Here is a 19,794-nt window from a genome sequence, read left to right on the forward strand (position 1 = left end):
TTGGACATTAGGAAAAACTTCCTAACTGTCAGGGTGGTTAAACACTGGAATAAATAGCCTAAGGTGGTTGTGGAGTCTCCATCACTGGAGATACTTAAGAGCAAGTTGGCTAGACATCTATCAGGAATGGGCAATAATTTTTGGTGGGGGGCCACTGCAAGATTTTGGAAAGTGGTCAAAGGCCGCACTTTTCTGTGCAGGAGGTGCAGGGTCTAGGATGGTGCAAAAGGGTGCACAGGGTAAGGGACTAGGGTGAAGGAGCTAGTGTGAAATCTGAGAGGGAGTTTGGGTGAAGGAAGGGGTTGTGAAGTGGATTGGGGATAGGGATGTAGACTCAGGGAGGGGGTATGGGTTCAGGAGAGGATTCTGGCCTGGGGAAGAAGTATAGGAGGGGGTACAGGGTCTGGGAGGGAGCTTTGACCTGGGGCAAGGGGTTTTAGAGGGTTTGAATGGTGACCTGGGGAAAGGAGTTGGGGTACAGGAGGGGCAGAGGTGCCAGAGGCAGGCTTTGGCTGGGAGGCGCTTACCTAAGTATCTCCCAGATAGCAGCCCTGAAGCACTCCCAAGGCAGGCTGGGCTCCCTGCCTGCTGCAGCCCCCAGACTGCTTAAAACTGCAGACTGCTCCCTAGATGTGGCTCTCAGCTCCAGGAGGGGGAGAGCCTTGCACTGTCCCATGCCCCAGGCCAATCTCTCAGCTCTTACTGGCTGGTTATTTCTAGCCAATAGGACAGGGGTGGCCAACTCATGGCTTGAGTCCCGCGGCTCTGAAAGGGGCAACATGTTTCTGTCTGAAAGAGACAAAGTTGTGGCGTTCCATGCAGAGTTCAAAATGGCCGCTTTCAGAATGGTCACCTTAAACTGGCAATGCCTGCTCTTAAAAAAAAAAAATTGTTTTTGTTCAATCAAACACGTCGGGGCTTTTTTTTTTTTTTTTTTTTCTGAACAACTTTTTTCCCTCAGCTCTTTGCGCTGTATCCACCACTATTTTGGTTCTTCATCTGCAACGGGTTGGCTACCCCTGCAGTAGGAGCTGAGGATTGGACTGGAGGCAGGACTATCACACGAAGCCTCCCTTTTCCTCCAGAGCACAAAGCCACATGGAGCAGCCCTGGTCTTAAATCAGCAGCTGCTGCATGCCTTAGGGTCCTGGCAGCATGTCTGCAGGCCAGAACCAGTGGCTTCTTGGACCGGATCTGGCCCATAAGAGGTAACTTGCCCACCCCTGATCTAGATGATGTGTGGTCTTGCCTTGAGTGCAAGGGACTGAACATAATGACTAGTTGAGGTCCCTTCTAGTTCTAGTATTATATTATTCTAAGAGCCATCTTTCCACAGTCCTTGTATCTCCTCCTAGCCCTCTCTGCACTGTAACCAACTTATCCCCTTACGGTGCCTCCTGACTTCCCCCACATGGAAGAATGAACTCAGCCTCATCTCTGCTAGATGGTGGTGTAATGGCTTCCCACTGAGTTGTATCCTGGAATGCAATAGACTCCAAAATTTAGAGTGAGCAGGTGTCATGCTATGGCCCAGCAAGAATACAACTGTGTAACAGGCTCATCTTTATGGGAAGAAAGGCTGGGGCTAGTGGATGTGGTGATCATAGATCTTAGAAAAATTGTAAGCTGCCCAGCTTGCTCTCAAACCATCGTTGGACAATCCTGTTCTACCGCATGAGATGCAAGTGAGATTTCCATAAAGTCCCCTCCACAAATGTACAGCACTAAAATCTTCTCTTAATGGGCACTTGTAAAGTAACCAGTGAAAAAAAAAGGTTGCTCTTGAAACTTATGAAAATATGCACATTCTAAATAGATGTCTGTGTATTTTCTCCCCATGTAGCAGCCTAATGCTGTCTTATGACAGACAGACTTTTATTCCAGCGTGGATTTATTCTATATGAATCTAACAAATTTGACATGGTAATTTGTTTTATTTTTATTAGTGGAACCCAGTGAGCCCTTTTATTTGTAGCAGTGTGGCGGTTATCTTTGAGATCTCTATTTCTGCCTCCAACATCAAGCTGGGCTCTCTAATGAATCTATAACTGTGCTAGTAGTTACCCATATTCCACGTAGGCTGCCACATTTCAGAAGTACAAAACATGCTGTCAGGAAAACAGCAATAGCAAGAGAGTATGGGTTGTTTTTGCAATAGCATTTCTGTATTCAATTTTAATCTAAATTGACTGCTGCTTTGAAAGAAAACACCTTTAAAGTTCATCTTATCTGACTGTTTAGATTTAAGATAATGCAAAACCTAATTTACTAACACCTTGCCTATGTTTATAAGGCTGCATTATTAGAACATTTAGTGCTATCAAACCTAATACAATAAAATGTAAGCAAGCATACAATTAAAAAGCCATTATCAGTAAATACAGAAATGGCTAGTTCAAACAAATGTTAATAGCAGTAAATTGAGATTTTGTTTGCCTAATGAGACAGTGGGTTGGGAGTACTCTGTTTTAATGCAGACACAAAGCTCTAATTAATAATAGTGGGATTTGTACATCCATCTTAAAAGGAGAATCTGTTCCACTGTATCAAATTCTTTCAGTGATTTGAGAAAGATAGAGACTTTCATACATCATTTGGTCTACACTTAAAAACATATATATCACCCTGACTCCCAGGCAACAATCACATCATATAAAAAAATGCATAGAATCATAGAACACTAGAACCGGAAGGGACCTCATGAGGTCTTCAAATCCAGTCCCCTGCCTTCATGGCAGGACCAAGAACCATCTAGATCAGTGTTTCTCAGTGTGGTTCATAAAACCACTTTGAGAAACCTGTTAATTGGCCGCTCCGGCATATTTACTTAACGGCGCCGCAGCCAGAAATTGGCTCCGGTTCACCGTGTGAAGCCAAGGGAAGCCGGGGGGCTCCATGGATGCGGCATCGGTAAATAAACATGCCAGAGCGGACAATTAGAAGGTTTCTCCAAGTGGTTTTGCCAACCACGTTGAGAATCACTGATCTAGATCATCCCGGATAGATGCCTATCTTACCTGCTCTTAAATATCTTCAGTGATGGAGATTCCACAACCTCCTAAGGCAATTTATTCCAATGCTTAACCGCCCTGACAGTTAGGAATGTTTTCCTAATGTACAACCTAAACCTCCCTTGCTACAATTTAAGCCCATTGCTTCTTGACCTATCATCAGAGATTAAGGAGAATAATTTTTCTCCCTTCTCCTCATTTAGGTACTTGAAAACTGGTATCATGTCTCAATCTTCTCTTTTCCAGACTAAACAAACCCAGTTCTTTCAGTCTTCTCTCATATGCCATGTTTTCTAGACCTTTAATCATTTTTGTTGTTCTTCTCCAGACCCTCTCCGATTTCTCCACATCTTTCTTGAAATGTGGTGCCCAGAACCGGACACAATACTCCAATTGAGGCCTAATCAGCACAGAGTAGAGAGGAAGAATTTCTTCTTGTGTCTTGGTCACAACACTCCTGATAATGCATCCCAGAATGATGTTTACTTTTTTTACAACAGCGTCACACTGTTGACTCATATTTAGCTAGTGGTCCATTATGACCCTTAGAGCTCTTTCTGCAGTACTCTTTCCTAGACAGTAACTTCCCACTCTGTGGCTGTGTCTACGTTGGCACCCCTTTCCGGAAAAGGGATGCTAATGTAGACTTCGGAATTGCAAATTCCGCGGGGGATTTAAATATCCCCCGCGGCATTTGCATTTACATGGCAGCCGCTTTTTTCCGGCTTGGGGATAAGTAGGAAATAAGAAATTAGGTATAATTAGGAAGTAGGAATAAGAGATCCTCTGGAAAAGGGCTTATTTTCCGGAGAATCACGTCTAGACTGGCGCTTTTCTCCGGCTTATCCCCAAGCCGGAAAAAAGCGGCAGCCTTGTAAATGCAAATGCCGCGGGGGATATTTAAATCCCCCATGGAATTTGCATTTCCGAAGTCTACATTAGCATCCCTTTTCCGGAAACGGGTGCCAATGTAAACACAGCCTGTATGTGTGAAATGCATTGTTCCTTCCTAAGTGGAGTACTTTATTAAACTTCATTCTGTTTACCTTAAACCATTTCTCCAATGTGTCCAGATTACCGTATATACTCGAGTATAAGCCGAGTTTTTCAGCACAGTTTTTGTGCTGAAAAAATGTCCCCTCGGCTTATACTCGAGTCAGCCTCCTGCTCGTGGGCGGGCTCAGCGCGTCTCTGCCGCCGGCCGGGTCTAGACGCGTGAGCCCGGAGCTCCGGCCCCCCAGCCCCTGCCCTCCTGGCCCTTCCGGCCCCTGCCCTCCTGACCCTCTCAGCCCCCCTGTCCCCTTGTCCCCCCCAGCCCCTGTCTCCTCGTCCCCCCAGCCCCTGCCCTCCTGGCCCTCCCGGCCCCTGCCCTCCTGACCCTCTCAGCCCCCCTGTCCCCTTGTCCCCCCCAGCCCCTGTCTCCTCGGCCCCCCAGCCCCTGCCCTCCTGGCCCCCCAACCCCTGCCTGCCAGGCACCATGGGCCCTTGCCGCGTGGGAGGAAGGGCGTTTGGGGCCGTTCGCCATGACGCTCGGGTGCAGCGCTGAGCTCGGGAACCACTGGGCCAGGAGCCGACTCGGCACCATGGGCGTCTGTTCTTGAAGCGCCCGGGAGCCCTGATCACGAGCTTGGGCCCGATTCTGGGGCAGGTGCACAAGGACCAGCCGCTGCTCCCTGCTCCCCCTCCCCTCCCCTCCCCTCCCGTGGTAAAATCCAGCCAGCACCGGCACCCGCTCCCCCCGCTGGCTCACTGGCCCATCGACGCCCGGCCCGGGTCTCGCACAGCCTCCCCCCCCCGCTGGCTCATTGGCCCATCGACGCCCGGCCCGGGTCTCGCACAGCCTCCCCCCCCCCGCTGGCTCATTGGCCCATCGACGCCTGGCCCGAGTCTCGCACAGCCCCCTCCCCCCCGCTGGCTCATTGGCCCATCGATGCCCGGCTCTGGTCTCTCACAGCCCCCCCCCCCCGCTGGCTCGTTTAGAGGGGGCTCGTTGGCAGGCGAGGGGGCCGGAACGTGGGGGCTGCGGGGCGGGGGCAGGGGCGGCGGGGGCTGAGCTGTGGCCGTGCCTGCAGAACCATATTGTTTTTGTTGACCCCCTTTTCCACTTACAGAGCTAGGTTATTGTTTTTCTTTGAAATAAATATTCATGTAATTTTATTGGTATCTATCTTCATTTTTTACATTTACCAGTAGCTGCCTCATTTCCTACCCTAGGCTTATACTCGAGTCAATATTTTTTCCCAGTTCTTTGGGGTAAAATTAGGTGCCTCGGCTTATATTCGGGTCGGCTTATACTCGAGTATATAGGTATTTGAAATTTTGGCTCTATGTTCCGAAGTACTTGCAGCCCCTCCCAGCTTGATATCATCTGCAAATTTAATGAGCATACTCTCTATGCCAATATCTACATTGTTGATGAAGATATTGAACAGAACTGGTCCCCAAATTGACCCCTGCAAAACCCCACTTTTTATGCCCTTCCAGCATGACTGTGAACCATTAATAATTACTCTTTGAGAATAGTTATCTAACCAGTTATGCTCCCACCTTATAGTAGCCCCATATAGGTTGTATTTCACTAGTTGATTTACAAGAAGGTCAAGTGAGACCGTATCAAATGCTTTACTAAAGTCTAGGTATATCACGTCCACTGCTTCCCTCTTATCCACATTACTTGTTATCCTATCAAAGAAAGCTATCAGATTGGTTTGACATGCTTTGTTTTGTACAAATTCGTGCTGGTCATTACCTGTCACCTTATAATCTTCCAGATGTTTGGAAATTAATGTTACTCATCATTAAAGTACCCTCTCCAAGACACTTAGGGCACAAGCACTTTACATAATTATAAATAATGCAAGAAAAATACATTTTATGTTAAAAAAATATAAAACCCCTAAGTGCCATTATCAAAACAAAAGGGAATTCACAAAAAAATTCTTCTGAAGAAAGGCCTCATTGTCTTCTCCCTTACAATCATTTTAAACCAATATAACTCCCTTGTCTATGGTGACCACCCAGTGACCAAACACATAAATGGTAAATCCTGAAAAGTTGAGTCTCCTTATAATTTCTTTGGTAGGAAAGAGAAAAGTTGATTTAATTAGGAGTTGATTTTTACTGACAAACTTGTTCAAACTGTATTGTTCTTATGAGTCACTGTTTTAATTATGCATATCTGGCAAAAGGCAGGTTCCTTATAAATTACTTCACTTTCGACTGCTTTTTCTTGCTCAACGTCTTTGTCAATGATACTTTATCTGAAAGTTTATACACAGGGTAGGTTTTGTCTGCTGTATTTTAAATTTCATCTTTCCTGTAACAAGCTCACATTTCAGCTGTGTTTCAGAAACCTGACTGACTACAAACATGAGCAACTTGTTGTAATTGAAGCAGTTTCACTTGTTTCATTGCTGCTATGTTTGAACTCCACAGCACAGCTTGAGGCAAGCCTGGGAACCTTTTATGCTCCGGTAAGACCCTTGTTGGATACGACTGTGTTGGAATATAGAGACCCAATCAGCAGATATGCAAGAAGGTTCTTCCACCATCTGCTCAGGTGAATGACAGCTTCAGCTTTTATAAACTTCAAATTAATTACACATTTCAATAACCACCCTCTTTAATGTGGTTAGCATTTTCCAAAAGGACCACCCCTGAAAAAAATGCATTCATCACCATTGTTTATTTAGCTTGCACTTCATTCTTTTCAAGTGTGATGATGTAGATAAAGTGCTATTTAGGATTCTTCTATCATCAATACACATAAAAAATGAATCATTCTTTCCCTTTTGATTTGATAAAAGAAAGTATCTTTCTAGAGCAATTTTTGGGCAAGCTACTTTTAGACTAACAATTGGAGTAGCTTACAAACTAGGAAGAAACTCTGAGTTTTAATTGATGCTAAAAAATGGAAATGAGCAGTGTGTGGTCCAAGTTATTGTTGGCTCTGAGCCCTAGAGATCTGAGTCTTTTGTTCTTCCCACCTTCAGCTTTCTCACTTAACAAATAATATTCCGGGTCATAACCTTACTGCCCATGTTATTATTTGAATAATACAACTTTCAATACAGTTTAAGAAATTAAATTCCATTTTAGCCACAATAATAAAGAAATAAAATAAATGTTGCTGTGACTTGTAATTCATATAGACATCAATAAATCAAATTTAGCTGAGGTTCTATAACATTGACATATGTCTGGAGTTTTGATCAATAATAAATTAATGGCCTAGGTTTTTTGATTGGCTATAAATGTTAGCGTACAACAGCTGACTCTATGCAAGTGAATATTAACAAACACAATTGAAATTCTTACTCTATTTTTTACTTGAAAGCTATTCAATTAATGCAAATAAGATAGAAATTCTTTGCCTCGGTGATAAATAAGAAAGTTGTACCATATTTTATACAGGGGACTGCCTGAAAGAATGAGACTCACATACTTAACAATGAAAGCATCCATTTTCTATGTCTCATTAGAATGATATAAGTCTTCTTCCATATGCAAAATTATGAACTGTCAATTATTTTGAAGGTAAAATTTAACCTCTATCAGAATTCAAAGAGATAATTGTCTTCTAAAACTGGAAAGCTTGAAAAGGGATAATCTTTATACTAAACTAGTCCACAAAAAGGCCAAGGGAATGTTTCTAAGTTGATGAAATTTCATAATATTAGCATTATAATATGATGCTTTAAGGACAGAACCTTCAGCTGAGTTTATTGCCAGATACAGTTATGGTGTTAGGGACAAATTGTGTTCTTGCTCTTCAGAGGGATGCAGTGGGGGAGCATGCAGTACACCAGTGTCCAAATGGAGGTGCTCTGGGCCATTTTGTCTGCATAGAGCAGATACGGAAAGAATGCCTCAGAGATTGCTGCAAGGGGAACGTACAGTGCTCTTTATAGCTGCTAGTGAAAGGTGTATCCTCTCTGACTTGAGAGTTTGCTGCCAAATGCTATCAGGCATGCAGAGGCATGGGGCCCTGACTAAGCTCTCAACCCTTGAGGCTGTAGAGCATGGCTGGGCACAGTGAGCCAATTTCTCCTCCTCTCACCCCCACCCTCACTGTCAGGGAGCCTCACTGTCAGCATGTTGCCTGGAAACTTTGGCATGGGAGCAGGGGATAGACAGGATGGTGTTCCTGTGTGCTGTACCTCCCCCACCGGACAAGACAGGAGTAACCTCTAATTCTGGAATCCCTCTTCCTAATGCTGTAGCAATTTGTGGAACATATGCATGGAATGTTGTTGTCAATAGGATTTGTATTCAGTGGAATCCTAGTGATAGGATCATGTGATTGTTGGCAGAGCAGATGGTAATGCTTTATAGCTTATCTGAGAAGGCATAATCTAAGTACAAAATGAAATCTTCAAAAATGGGAGCTTTATCTGATAGAAAGCAGAAAACCCCCAGTCTCCAAAGCGAACCTTTATTTTATTAAAGAGGTTCTGTTTTAATTGGTGTTTATTTCCTGCTTCCTTTAGGATGTTTCATTAAGTGGCTAGAAATGATTTGATTGTATGCTAATGTAAAACTGTATTGCGGATTTAAAGTAATGATCCACTATAACCAGAGTGTATTATAAAATGGTATGTCTACAGAACACACTAAGTCTAGGGTCTCTGTGACCCATGCTTGCAGACTCAGTAGTACCAAGCCTACACTTGGGGTGTCCATGTTACACTGGAAACAACGGTGCTGATACATCCATAGTGCACTATGCAGACCTGAGTCAGAACTTGAGTTTCTGAGCGTATAAACCTTCGTATCCCAGGGTTCTCATGCCCTTACCAGCAAAAGCTGCTCTGGGTCTTGGAGATGACCAGAATTCTTTTGGGTGGTTTTAGTCTACCAGCACATCCAGTCAAGCCATTTTGCATTCACGTGCTCCCAGCAGCTGGAGCCATCAAAATGGATTTTGACCCAATGGAAGATCTTGTCCGTCTAATGCTGTCAGTCCTACTTTGGGAATCCAGCAGGGCATGTTCAAGAGACTGATGGACATTTCAGCAGCAGTTAGGAGACATGCCAGCAGCAACCCAGCTGATGCTGCTCATGCCTGTTGGCTTAGCTGCAGATTTCCCCTTATATAGACCAGTGCTTCTGGAGCAGTGCCATGATCACAATCGGGTGGGATCACATCATCAGGTGGCCCAGCAATGACCAATAGTGGGTCCAGCATGTTCACATAAAGCACCAGGAGGTTTGGGATCAGCTTGCCTCAACTCTCCAGGAACAGGACATCCACGTAAAGGAGACCCCTGAAGTTCAGAAGTAGGTTACTATAGCAAGTTGGCCACCTCACTCTGCCATAGTCTGTGACTAACCAATTCCGAGTTGGCAAATCAACTGTGGGGGATGTTGTGGCAGAGGGTTTTAAGGCAACCAGGACTGTGACATACCCTGAGAAGGTGTGCATTACAGATGTTCTTGAAGTAATTGCTTGCTTTGAGAGAATGGGCTTTCGAAGCAGTGCCGGAACCATGATAGGACTCATGTGCCTTTAGTTTGCCCTCTGCAAGATGCCCATGAATATGTAAACTGCAGAGGGTTCTACTACATCATTATGCAAGTGCTATGCTAGCAGGGCACGTGATGCCAGGAAGTTTGAAAGATCAAGACTTTACCTTCATGGACAAGCTGGGCTGTTGTTCCCATCAAATGACATTATAGAATCATAGAACCATAGAGCTGGAAGAAACCTTAGAAGGCTATCAAGTCCAGCCCCCTGCCAAGGCAGGACCAATCCCAATTAAATCAACCCAGCCAGGGCTTTGTCAAGCCAAGACTTAAATACCTCTAGGGATAGGGACTCCACTACTTACCTAGGCAACCCATTCCAGTGCTTCACTACCCTCCTAGTGAAATAGTTTTTCCTAATATCCAACCTGGACTTCTCCCACCGCAACTTGAGACCATTGTTTCTTGTTCTGCCATCCATCACTACCATGAACAGCCTTTCTCCAGCCTCTTTGGAACCTCCCTTCAGGAAGTTGAAGACTGCTATCAAATCCCCCCTCACTTTTCTCTTCTGCAGACTAAATAGACTGAACTCCCTCAGCCTCTCCCGTAGATCATATGTTCCAGCCCCCTAATCATTTTGGTTGCCCTCCGCTGGACCCTCTCCAATGCATCCACATCCTTCCTGTAATTGGGGGCCCAGAACTGGACACATGTGGCCTCACCAGAGTCGAGTAAAGAGGAATGATCACATCTCTGGATCAACTGGCAATTCTCACCTTAATGCAACCTAATATGCCTTTAGCCGTCTTGGCTACAAGGGCACACTGTTGACTCATGTCCAGCTTCTCATCCACTGAAATCCTCAGGTCCTTTTTATAAAAATTGTATAAATAGTTGTTCATGCTGTTATTCTTGGGAACCCTGCTGACTCACAATGTTCTGTGTGGTGTCAGCAAGAAAAAAAAAGGAATTTTTAGCCAGCAGTGAACTCTAGAACCTGCAGAATTTCTGGATAGTACACGCAATCAGACAATGCACTGATTGTGACTAGTGCTGAATCTTCCTGCACAGTGGCAGTTAGGGATACTTTGTGCACCCATGTAATGGGTTTAAATGGTCCCATACAAGAGAGGGCATTAAATGACTTTAATGAAATGTGTGGAGACGTGGTATGTATTTTTGTCAATACTGACTGCAACTCACAGTTTAAGGATTACTGTGACAACAGTTTGTGAATTTTGACTCAGAAATGTATTGAGAGTGAGCACCTGATGGCATTTGTTACTGCCTGTGGCACTTGTAACAGGAGCTGTAATTAAACTTTCTATTGCTACACGCGGCACGGACTAGCTAGTTCGGATTAGGAACGAGGTGTACAGCTAGTTCGGATTAGGAAGCCTAATCCGAACTAGCTAGTCCGTGCCGCGTGTAGCCGCGCAGCACGGGGTCCGAACTAGCCGGCATTTAAAAATGGCGCCGGCCGGCTTTATGCAAATGAAGCCCGGGAAATTCAAATCCCGGGCTTCATTTGCAACTCCGTATGACTACATTACCCCCCCTAGTTCGAACTAGGGGGGTAGTGTAGACATACCCTATGAATCTATCAATGGCTGTTAACCAGGATGAGTAGGAATGGTGTCCCTAGCCTCTCTTTGTCTGGAAGTGGATGACAGGAGAGAGATCATATGATGATTATCTGGTGTGTTTCCTCTCTCTGGGGCGTCTGGTACTGGCCACTGCCGGCAGACAGGATACTGGGTTGGATGGACCTTTGGTCTGACCCAGTATGGCCATTCTTATGTTCTTACATTAATGACACAGAAACACTGGCCACTTTAGAAATATTTCAGAGCAGCACCGAAAACAATCATATAGCCAGATAAACATACAAAATGCACTTGAAAAGATTTCTACACTGGATCTTTTTTTTTTCTGGATAGAGAGGGTGATGGGACAGGCACTTAGTGATCTAGTCATGAGCTATTGTATCTGAGTCCTTTCAGGCAGGGCAGGCTCTAGAGAACATTGATATTTTGGAGGTCCTCTAGTGGAAGTGTTAACTTCTGTTCCAGGCCAGCAGGGAACAAAGCTATCCATCTAAACCAAGGAGATACTTAAGCAACGTGATTGACCGGTGTAGACTGAGCTCATGAGTTACAGAGGTGGCCTTGATCAGTATGCCCTGCCTCAGAATGTAATCAACTATCTGTGAAAAGTTTGTTCCTCTCTCTGGCCAGCTAGCAGCGCACTTGGTGCAGGACTTCTTAGTGCTGACAGTAATTAGTATACATGAAGGCTGTCTGAGTTTCTAGTTGAATGGTCAGCATGGAAATAAAGCTTTAATTGCTAAGTAGCTGCATTTGAACCAGGATGTTGCTTCCGGTTCCTGGAAAGTTTTGGGATGGAAGGCCTGGGAAGCATAACCTAATGGGATTATGGGGTAGTGTTGGCAGACTCTCCAGGTCCAAATCCAATGACCCAGACTTGATCTCTATCCACACTGCAAAATGCCTGTGTCACAGCTGGACTCTGGCTCTGACTCACCCCCTGCAGGATTTGTGGGCCCAAGACCAGTAAGGGTGACTAGGTGTCTGGTTTTCAGCCAGAAGATCTAACTGAATACGGATTGTGGCTGTTCTGCTGACCGGACCGTTGATTTTCTGGTTGGTGGTGCTGCATAGCAGAGCTGGTATAGATGCTGGCAAAGGCATCCCCCTTCCAGCTCCTACCCATAGGGACAGCCAGGGGGGTCCACATGCAGCCCTCACCCCAAGTGCTGTGCCCACCACTCCCATTGGCTAGGAATCACAGCCAGTGGGAGTGGAGTGGACAGTGCCTGCAGACAGTACAGCATGCAGTGCCATTGTGATGGCGCGTTGGGGTTTTCCCATCTCCTGCACCCCTGTAATGGCACGGACAGACTCCACCAGCCAGTAGAACAGAGGGAGTTTATTGTTTCTCCAGGATACAGCACAGCACAGATGTAATCTGGTTACAGGGCAGGCCTAGGATGCCTCAGCCTCCCTTGAGATTGGGGAGCCTGGGCCCCTAAATCCCAGCCCGTTGCCTAGGCTGCTTCCTCTATGAAACCAGCCAGAAACCTAACTCACTCACTTCCAGCCCTGCCCCCAGCCAGGCTCCACTCCCCTTCTTCCCATTGTACCGCTCCCTGGGAGATGACTGGTCAGACAAGTTCTTAGCCTCCTTGCATAATGACTCATCCCCTGCCCTGCTGGGCCGTGCTGCAGCCAACAGCCATTGGAGGTCATTCACAACCCACTGCCCAGCATAGCAACCAGCAAAGTACCCCCCATTACATCACAGCCATGTGGCCACGTTTCTGCATAGGAGCCAGCCCTGATTCCCACCTTCTATGCAAACCCCACAGTCCTAGCCCAGGCCATCCTCTTTCACCTCCAAACCCTTCATCACCAGCCATACCCAAAGCCCACACCCCAACTGGAGCTCTCATACCACCTGGTGCCCCAATTCTCTGAGCCAGCCCAGTGAAAATGAGCACGTGAGGGTGGGGAAAGAGAGTGATAGAGTGGGGGGATGGAGGGTGCAGGGGCAGGGCCTCGGAGAAAGGGTGGGGCAGAGGCATGGTCTCGGAGGGGCAAAGGTGTTTGGGTCTGTATGTGTAGAAAGTTGACCATCCTAAATCCAGTGCTGTTCCAGGCCTGAGTCTCACTGATTTTTGTGTGTACAGAAGGTAACTTGCTCTTAAGCCTGAGTCAGAGCCCTGTCTTAATATGCTATGTAGACATACCCGTTGGCACAGTTTCACCGCCCCCAGAGGGGCATGGGAAGGCATAATAGTTCCTGTTTCTTCCTAGCTGAATAGCCACTTCTATATCCCTTTATGAGATGCATTTCCCATTATGCAAATCTGCCGGTCAGTGCTGGGAGGCAAGGGGATTTCTGCACTATGCACTCTTGGAAGAGTAAAGAGTTCTTGCACTCGCTCTTGCTCAGGTGCATGAGGATGCAGGCATCAGACAAAGACAAGGAAATGGGTGCAGAGGCTAGGGGAGGCAGAAGGCATGGAGAGAACTGGGGATTATGACAGGGGATATTGAGGACACCTGGAAAGTTTGGACTGGGGGGCAGAGGACAAGGAGAGAAAGAAAGGGGAGAGAAAGGGGGCAGGAGAAGCATATGGTGAGACAGGAAAAGATGGAGTCTTCTAAGTACTCCACTTGAGAAGGAACAATCTGTTTCATACATACAGAACAGGAAGTGACTGTCTAGGAAGGAGTACTACAGAAAGAGATCTAGGGGTCATAATAGACCACAAGTTAAACATGAGTCAACAGTATAACACTGTGGCAAAAAAAAGCAAACATGATTCTGCGATGCATTAACAGGAGTGTTGTGACCAAGACACAAGAAGTCATTCTTTGGCTCTACTCTGTGCTGATTAGGCCTCAATTGGAGTGTTGTGTCCGGTTCTGGGCACCACGTTTCAAGAAAGTTGTGGAAAAATTGGAGAAGGTCCAAAGAAGAGCAACAAGAATGATTAAAGGTATAGAAAACATGGCATATGAGAGAAGACTGAAAGAATTGGGCTTCTTTAGTTTATAAAAGAGAAGACTGAGAAGGGACAGTATAGTGGTTTTCAAGTATCTAAAAGGGTGTTACAAGGAGGAAGGAGAAAAATTGTTCTTCATGGCCTCTGAGGATAAGACAAGAAGCAATGGGCTTAAACTGTAGCAAGAGAGGTTTATGCTGGACATTAGGAAAAACTTCATAACTGTCAGGGTGGTTAAACACTGGAATAAATTGCCATGGGGGGTTATGGATCTCCATCACTGGAGATATTTAAGAGCAGGTTGGACAGACACATGTCAGGGATGAGCTAGACAGTGCTTGGTCCTGCCATGAGGGTGGGGAACTGGACTCGATGACCTCTCAAGGTCCCTTCCAGCTCTATGATTCTATGCACCTGAAATTCACATGTTTAGATGCTTACATATTTCTAGATCCGAAAGTGAAAATGGTTAAGGTTGAAAAATATTCATCTCTTTTGCCTCCCCCCACCTGCCCCTAGTGTGCCCTACCTTTTATCTGGTGGGGACTCACTCATTGGAGAGTTAAAGTAGGTCAAGACTATTTGCACCAAGGCAATTTTTGGCCTGGCTAACAGGAGTTCCACAAAAAGAGCCAGTTGCTGTTGAAGTTTCATGATGTGCATGTTTGTGTTCACTGGAATCTGGACTAAGATCACCATCTCAGGGCACCAAACAGTTATCACATGGATCTGGGTCACAGCCAGCCTCATCAATACAATAGGTGGCAGGTGTTTTAGAGGAACTGCTCTGTATCCCATTACAAATGCCTTGATAGATCTATTTACATATCAGTGAAATACTAGGCCTTCTTGGTGCCCAACTTGAGACACTTTAAAAGGGCATGATTTTCAGAATGTGCTGGGCATTCACTCTTTTAAAGGGTCTCAAGTGGGACACCTAAAAATGAAGCTCCCCAAAAACATCACTCATGTCCTAAAACATAGGTCACACTGGGTTGTGATAGCACAGAATGTGAACAGCAAGGAGATGAAAGTAGATCATTAGTAGAAGGAAATAAAATGCAAGGTATAACGTGATTTTAATGAAGCCATGTTGTTTCCATCTGTTATAAAATGTAGGGCCCGATCCTGCAAATCTCTGAGTTTCCTCTGCCTCCATTGAGTTTCATGGGAGCTGAAGGGGTTTGGTGTTTTGCAGGAGCAGGCCTTAAATCATGAAACTGGACTACCTTTGAATGCAAGTGTTTTATACACAAAATGAAAATTAAAGGCCTCTTAAACATAGGTGAAAAGCTATCAAAAGACTGTTTCTCACCAGCACCAACAGAAGCATGAGGGCCTGTCCTGGAGAGATTTAAAATAAGGATTTATGATCTAAATAACTATTTTCATTTCTAATTTGAATTCTTATCTTGAAATAAAATACAGGAACTGAATTACAAGCATCAAATACATCTTTGGTGTTTCTTGGACATCAAAACTCACTCTCCTGATTTATTATAATATCCCCATATATTTAATGCATTATGAATACAGAACATGGAGAGGGATGGAATAATTATTTTTCACTTCTTAAGAATGACATTACATAGCTGACTCATGGCTTTGCTTCGCTCCACTCAAGCATTCATAAATTGTTCTTGTCATATTTCCTAATGCATGAAAATAACTTGTTTATTTTACACACATACACGCCCATGCTCTGTGTTTTATTCAGAACATGTCTGTTTCTGTCTCTCTTTCTCTCTTTCACACGCAACATGCACGCATACATTCTCACAGTAACATTTCCTGAGCTGGAAATTAAGGCTTGTCACTAACATCCAAAGTGCAGCTGCAAAGCTGGCACAAAGCAGAGGGTAACCAGCAAATCAGCATTTACACTTTGTCCTTTTTTTCCGTGATAGCTGGAATCTATTTTTGTATTTGTGAATTTCCATTTTAAAGAAATTGAAACTTTTATCTTTATTACATGCAGGTCATGGAAAACATTTTAAGATTCCAGGTCCACTTGGATCTCGAAATTTGATGATTCCACCAAAAGAATATAGTTGTATATTTTTCTTGGGTGAAAATGAATTTCTTTACAAAACTAAGTTGTGTTGTATTTACTAGTGTGTGCCTAGGCCTCCCTCATGGACAAACTGTGAATCTGATCAGCTGCACACTTAAAAAATACGGGATGTATCTATGAGCCATTGTGTCCAGCTTGTGACTGAAAATAAAAAGTGATCTCCCACCTCAATTGTACTGTAATTACCGCAACCTTTAGTCTGTATCTGCAGTTATATTTTGTACAGTCCTCTCAGGAGACCCATGTGCACTCCTCCCAAAGTTGAGTGGATGGTACAACTGACTTGAGTGGAGCTAAAATAATATGGTAAAGTTGTGAGCAGATAAATCCAGAAGTGCAGTGGCATAACCCGATACACACAAGGCAGTGCTTACACATAGAACTCTCTCTTGCAACCAGTCACCTCTAAGGAAGAGAGAAGGCAGAGTATCTGTAACAACAGAACAGAGTAGAACGAGGCTTTTTTCCACCTAGTGTCGTCTCTTATGTGAGGCGCTACAGTGTTTGCCAGCCAATTCCAGAACACCAGAAGGGTATACTAGCACTCTCCCTAGTTTATACCATTAACTGCCTTTGGAAAGCCATTATATAGCCAGAGATGATTGGAAAACAAGACAATCGGCAAGTGCTTTTGGAAGGCTCTAAGCCATAGGGGCTGGAAAACTCCAACCACTCTGTAAGGATAAATTTCCAGACCCTTGGCCTCTCTGGGAGTAAAAGATTAGAAGAGATGTTGGGTAAGGATGGAGCCTTTTGTGTCTAGGAATATATGACTTATTTATTACTAGCAGATTTACCCAGCATCCTTCACTTTGTTTTCTGGAAAATAAAATGAAAATGTACATGCTTTATTTAAATCATTGCTCTGGGGTGGAGCTGGGGATGAGGGCTCCTGTATGCAGGCTTCTCAGGGGAGAGAGGACTTACCCCAGCTCTCTCTCACCACAGCAGCTAGGGGCCAAGGGAGAAGTCTCTCTCCATGGCTGCTGTAGCTCCAGTGGGCAATGCCGGGGGAGGGGTGCATGTCCCTCGGTTGGAGCCGATCCAGGTTCGTCTGCCCCCTGTGCTCACCAGCCAGAGTGAGGAATGCAGCAAACTGACAGCCAGCAATATTCTCGTACAAATTGAGGGGGTGGGCTTTGCCTTCCTTTCCGTAAAGAGTATCTGAAAATGGGAGGCTCGAGGCAGTCCTGGTTGTGGGGGCTGCACCCCCAACCAGCCCCTTTCACCTGCTTGGTGATTCTGTCTCTCTTCTGTATAGATTTCTGAGAAGCAATCCCATTCCGGGCATGTCCCATTTTCCTAGCCAAACACTGATCTTGAAGGTGCATACTGAATTTGGTAGTCCTAGCTCTTGCCATTTAGAAGGAGTTCTTGAATAGATGGACAGACAGACTCTCAGACAGACAAACTCTCTCAAATATATAATAGCTGGCACCCTAAGTTTGGCTAGGCATGAGGTTGTCATTGTACTAATAGCTAGCGCTGTTATGAAATGTAGTTATAAACGTTAATGATAATGATACAGGATTAAAAAGAGTATCTTAGTGTCATTTGTGTCTTGTATAGTTTTGCATAGTGTGAGTATGGCAATCCATTAAGGGTTCATTATTTCCTCAGAATTCCCACTCAACCCAGTCAAGTTTCAATAAGGGCAGTAGGTGTAGTAGAAGGAATCTGACTGGTGAAATAATTATCTTCTAGAGAGTATTATGCATAGTCACTGTTTTTGCCATCTTGTAAAAATGACCAAAACTGAGGTTTTCATATGCATGCTGCCCTCACCGACAGGAATTTCAGTCACCGTGATCTAAGTGCACATGAGAGAGCTTCCCTACGTCATGCTTCCCGACTTGCTTTAGAAACAAGACTAGAGTTGCCACTTTGACTTATCTAGGTGTATATTTCCAGTTAAATATTATAGCCAGTGACAGTTTAGAGCGCCTTTGTTTCAGTAGTTTTGCAAATGAATTTTTCTTAAACCAGCTGCATAACAGGTTTCAATTTCAGTCAGAGACTTTAAAGCCATGTGAATGGGTCTGAGATTTAATTCTCTGGTGATCATCTCAGAAATAAGCAAAATTGGGCAAAATACCAGAAAAAGATAAACAGGATGATATAATTCCCTAGGAAGCCAATCCTGTGAAGCATGAACAACAGACATATCTGTAGCCACACGGTAATAAGGACTCTGGGCTGGATTCTGTGCTGCGCGTCATGGGAGGCGTACCCAGGAAAGGTAGTTGTACGTTGTCGCTGGGATTCTGGGGCCGGGCCCCAGCATACTAAGAGTAGTCTCAAGAGCTTGCAGTTCCCCACAACTAGCTGTGGGCTGCTCCGTGCCCCAGAATGGGAGCATTTAGAGTTCCATGCTGTCTTCCCTTCCCTGACTTACCTCTAAAAGTGGGGCTGCGTTAGAAGGGAGGGATATAGAGCTGTTGCAATAGCTAGTACTGCCCTGGGTAAGCCCTATGTCACAGCTACTTCTCTAGGGCTGGTTAAACTGGCTTTACAGCAGATGAGTCAGAAGGGGGACCATTGGTTAGTTTTAGTGTGTGATGTGTTTATTTGTGTCTGTAAGGGTCTGATCTTGCAGGTGTGTGGCAATCGCATTCAAATATGGGAGGAGTGTGTGTGTGGGGGGGGGGAGATTATTGCAGATCAGTTACAGGAACAGCTCTGTCAAAACACATCACAGTTACAGATGAAAATCCAGTAGTGAGTCCAATGCACAATCTTGACTATCAAAAGGAAGATGCCCTCAGTAGAGTCTAAAGCATCTTCTTAGCCTTCCAATGGCTATCTTCATACTGAGCATCACCTCTCTGAGCCCTTTTGAACTTCAGACAGGTATTTCTCCTCTGTAGTCCAATTTCTTTGACACTGGATAGTTGAGGAACATCATTTGCATGACGATTAAAGTGGGAGGGTTAAAACGGAAACAAAAGAAAGTCTGGAAGAGAATCACAGAAAGAAACACTGAGATTTTGACACTTCATGCTTTGGCACTGCCATCTTTGGTTCAGGATAAACCTGAGAATTAGCGTTCTCTGGATTGGTAACCTACCATCGGTAAATCTGGGCATGGTCCCTAGATATATTATTCCGACATTGCTGTCTCTGGCCAGTTCACAGAATAATATTGTTGATGCTGACGTATATTTTCTGATGTTGAAGGGAAGGATAGACAGAGAGACCTAGAAAAGCGTTTCTGGGTATTTTTAAAAAGGCACAAAGAGCAGTTAGGTAGCCAACTTGCTTTGAAAATCTCCCTGTTAAAGTGATAGCTGTTGAGTAATGAGAGTACTTTGGAGTACAAAACTCAGTAACTCATTAACTACAGACTGGGACCAAATTTCTGAATATGGATTTACATACTTAAATGTATGACCTTCTAGCCCTGGGATTCTATGATTCTATGAAATGTAGGCACCCAAGTTGGAATATTTGTTCTCAGACATTATTCTCTGAGGAAGTGGCAGCATCACATTTCCATTGTTAGGCAGGAGTGAGAATTGCACCTGTAGCTCATGGAAAGCTAGAACGGGTGCACTCACCTTAACTTTAATATCAAATTCCCATCTGTTGCAGTTTGAAATTGCTAAGGTATCACACTCATGCAAGAGAGATTCATAATGGAGGCAGCAACTGATCCTTAACCATAGTTGTGCTATGGAGCTGTCTTTTGGTATGTATGCGTGCTGATATGT

The 19,794-nt window shown here is 44.7% G+C and overlaps 1 protein-coding gene across 3 annotated transcripts in view; it reads left to right on the forward strand.

Annotated features, from left to right (window-relative positions):
* The window catches only part of WDPCP (WD repeat containing planar cell polarity effector), a 248,485-nt gene that overhangs the window by 134,664 nt on the left and 94,027 nt on the right, over window positions 1–19,794 (forward strand). For all 3 annotated transcript variants that reach the window (XM_075925595.2, XM_014569024.4, XM_075925596.2), the window contains one exon: window positions 6,447–6,570. In XM_075925595.2, the coding sequence (XP_075781710.2) occupies window positions 6,447–6,570 (124 nt within the window). The remainder of the gene's footprint in view (window positions 1–6,446; window positions 6,571–19,794) is intronic.

Source organism: Pelodiscus sinensis, chromosome 3 (assembly GCF_052426305.1).
Source record: "Pelodiscus sinensis isolate ZL-2025 chromosome 3, ASM5242630v1, whole genome shotgun sequence".
Taxonomy (NCBI): domain Eukaryota; kingdom Metazoa; phylum Chordata; order Testudines; family Trionychidae; genus Pelodiscus; species Pelodiscus sinensis.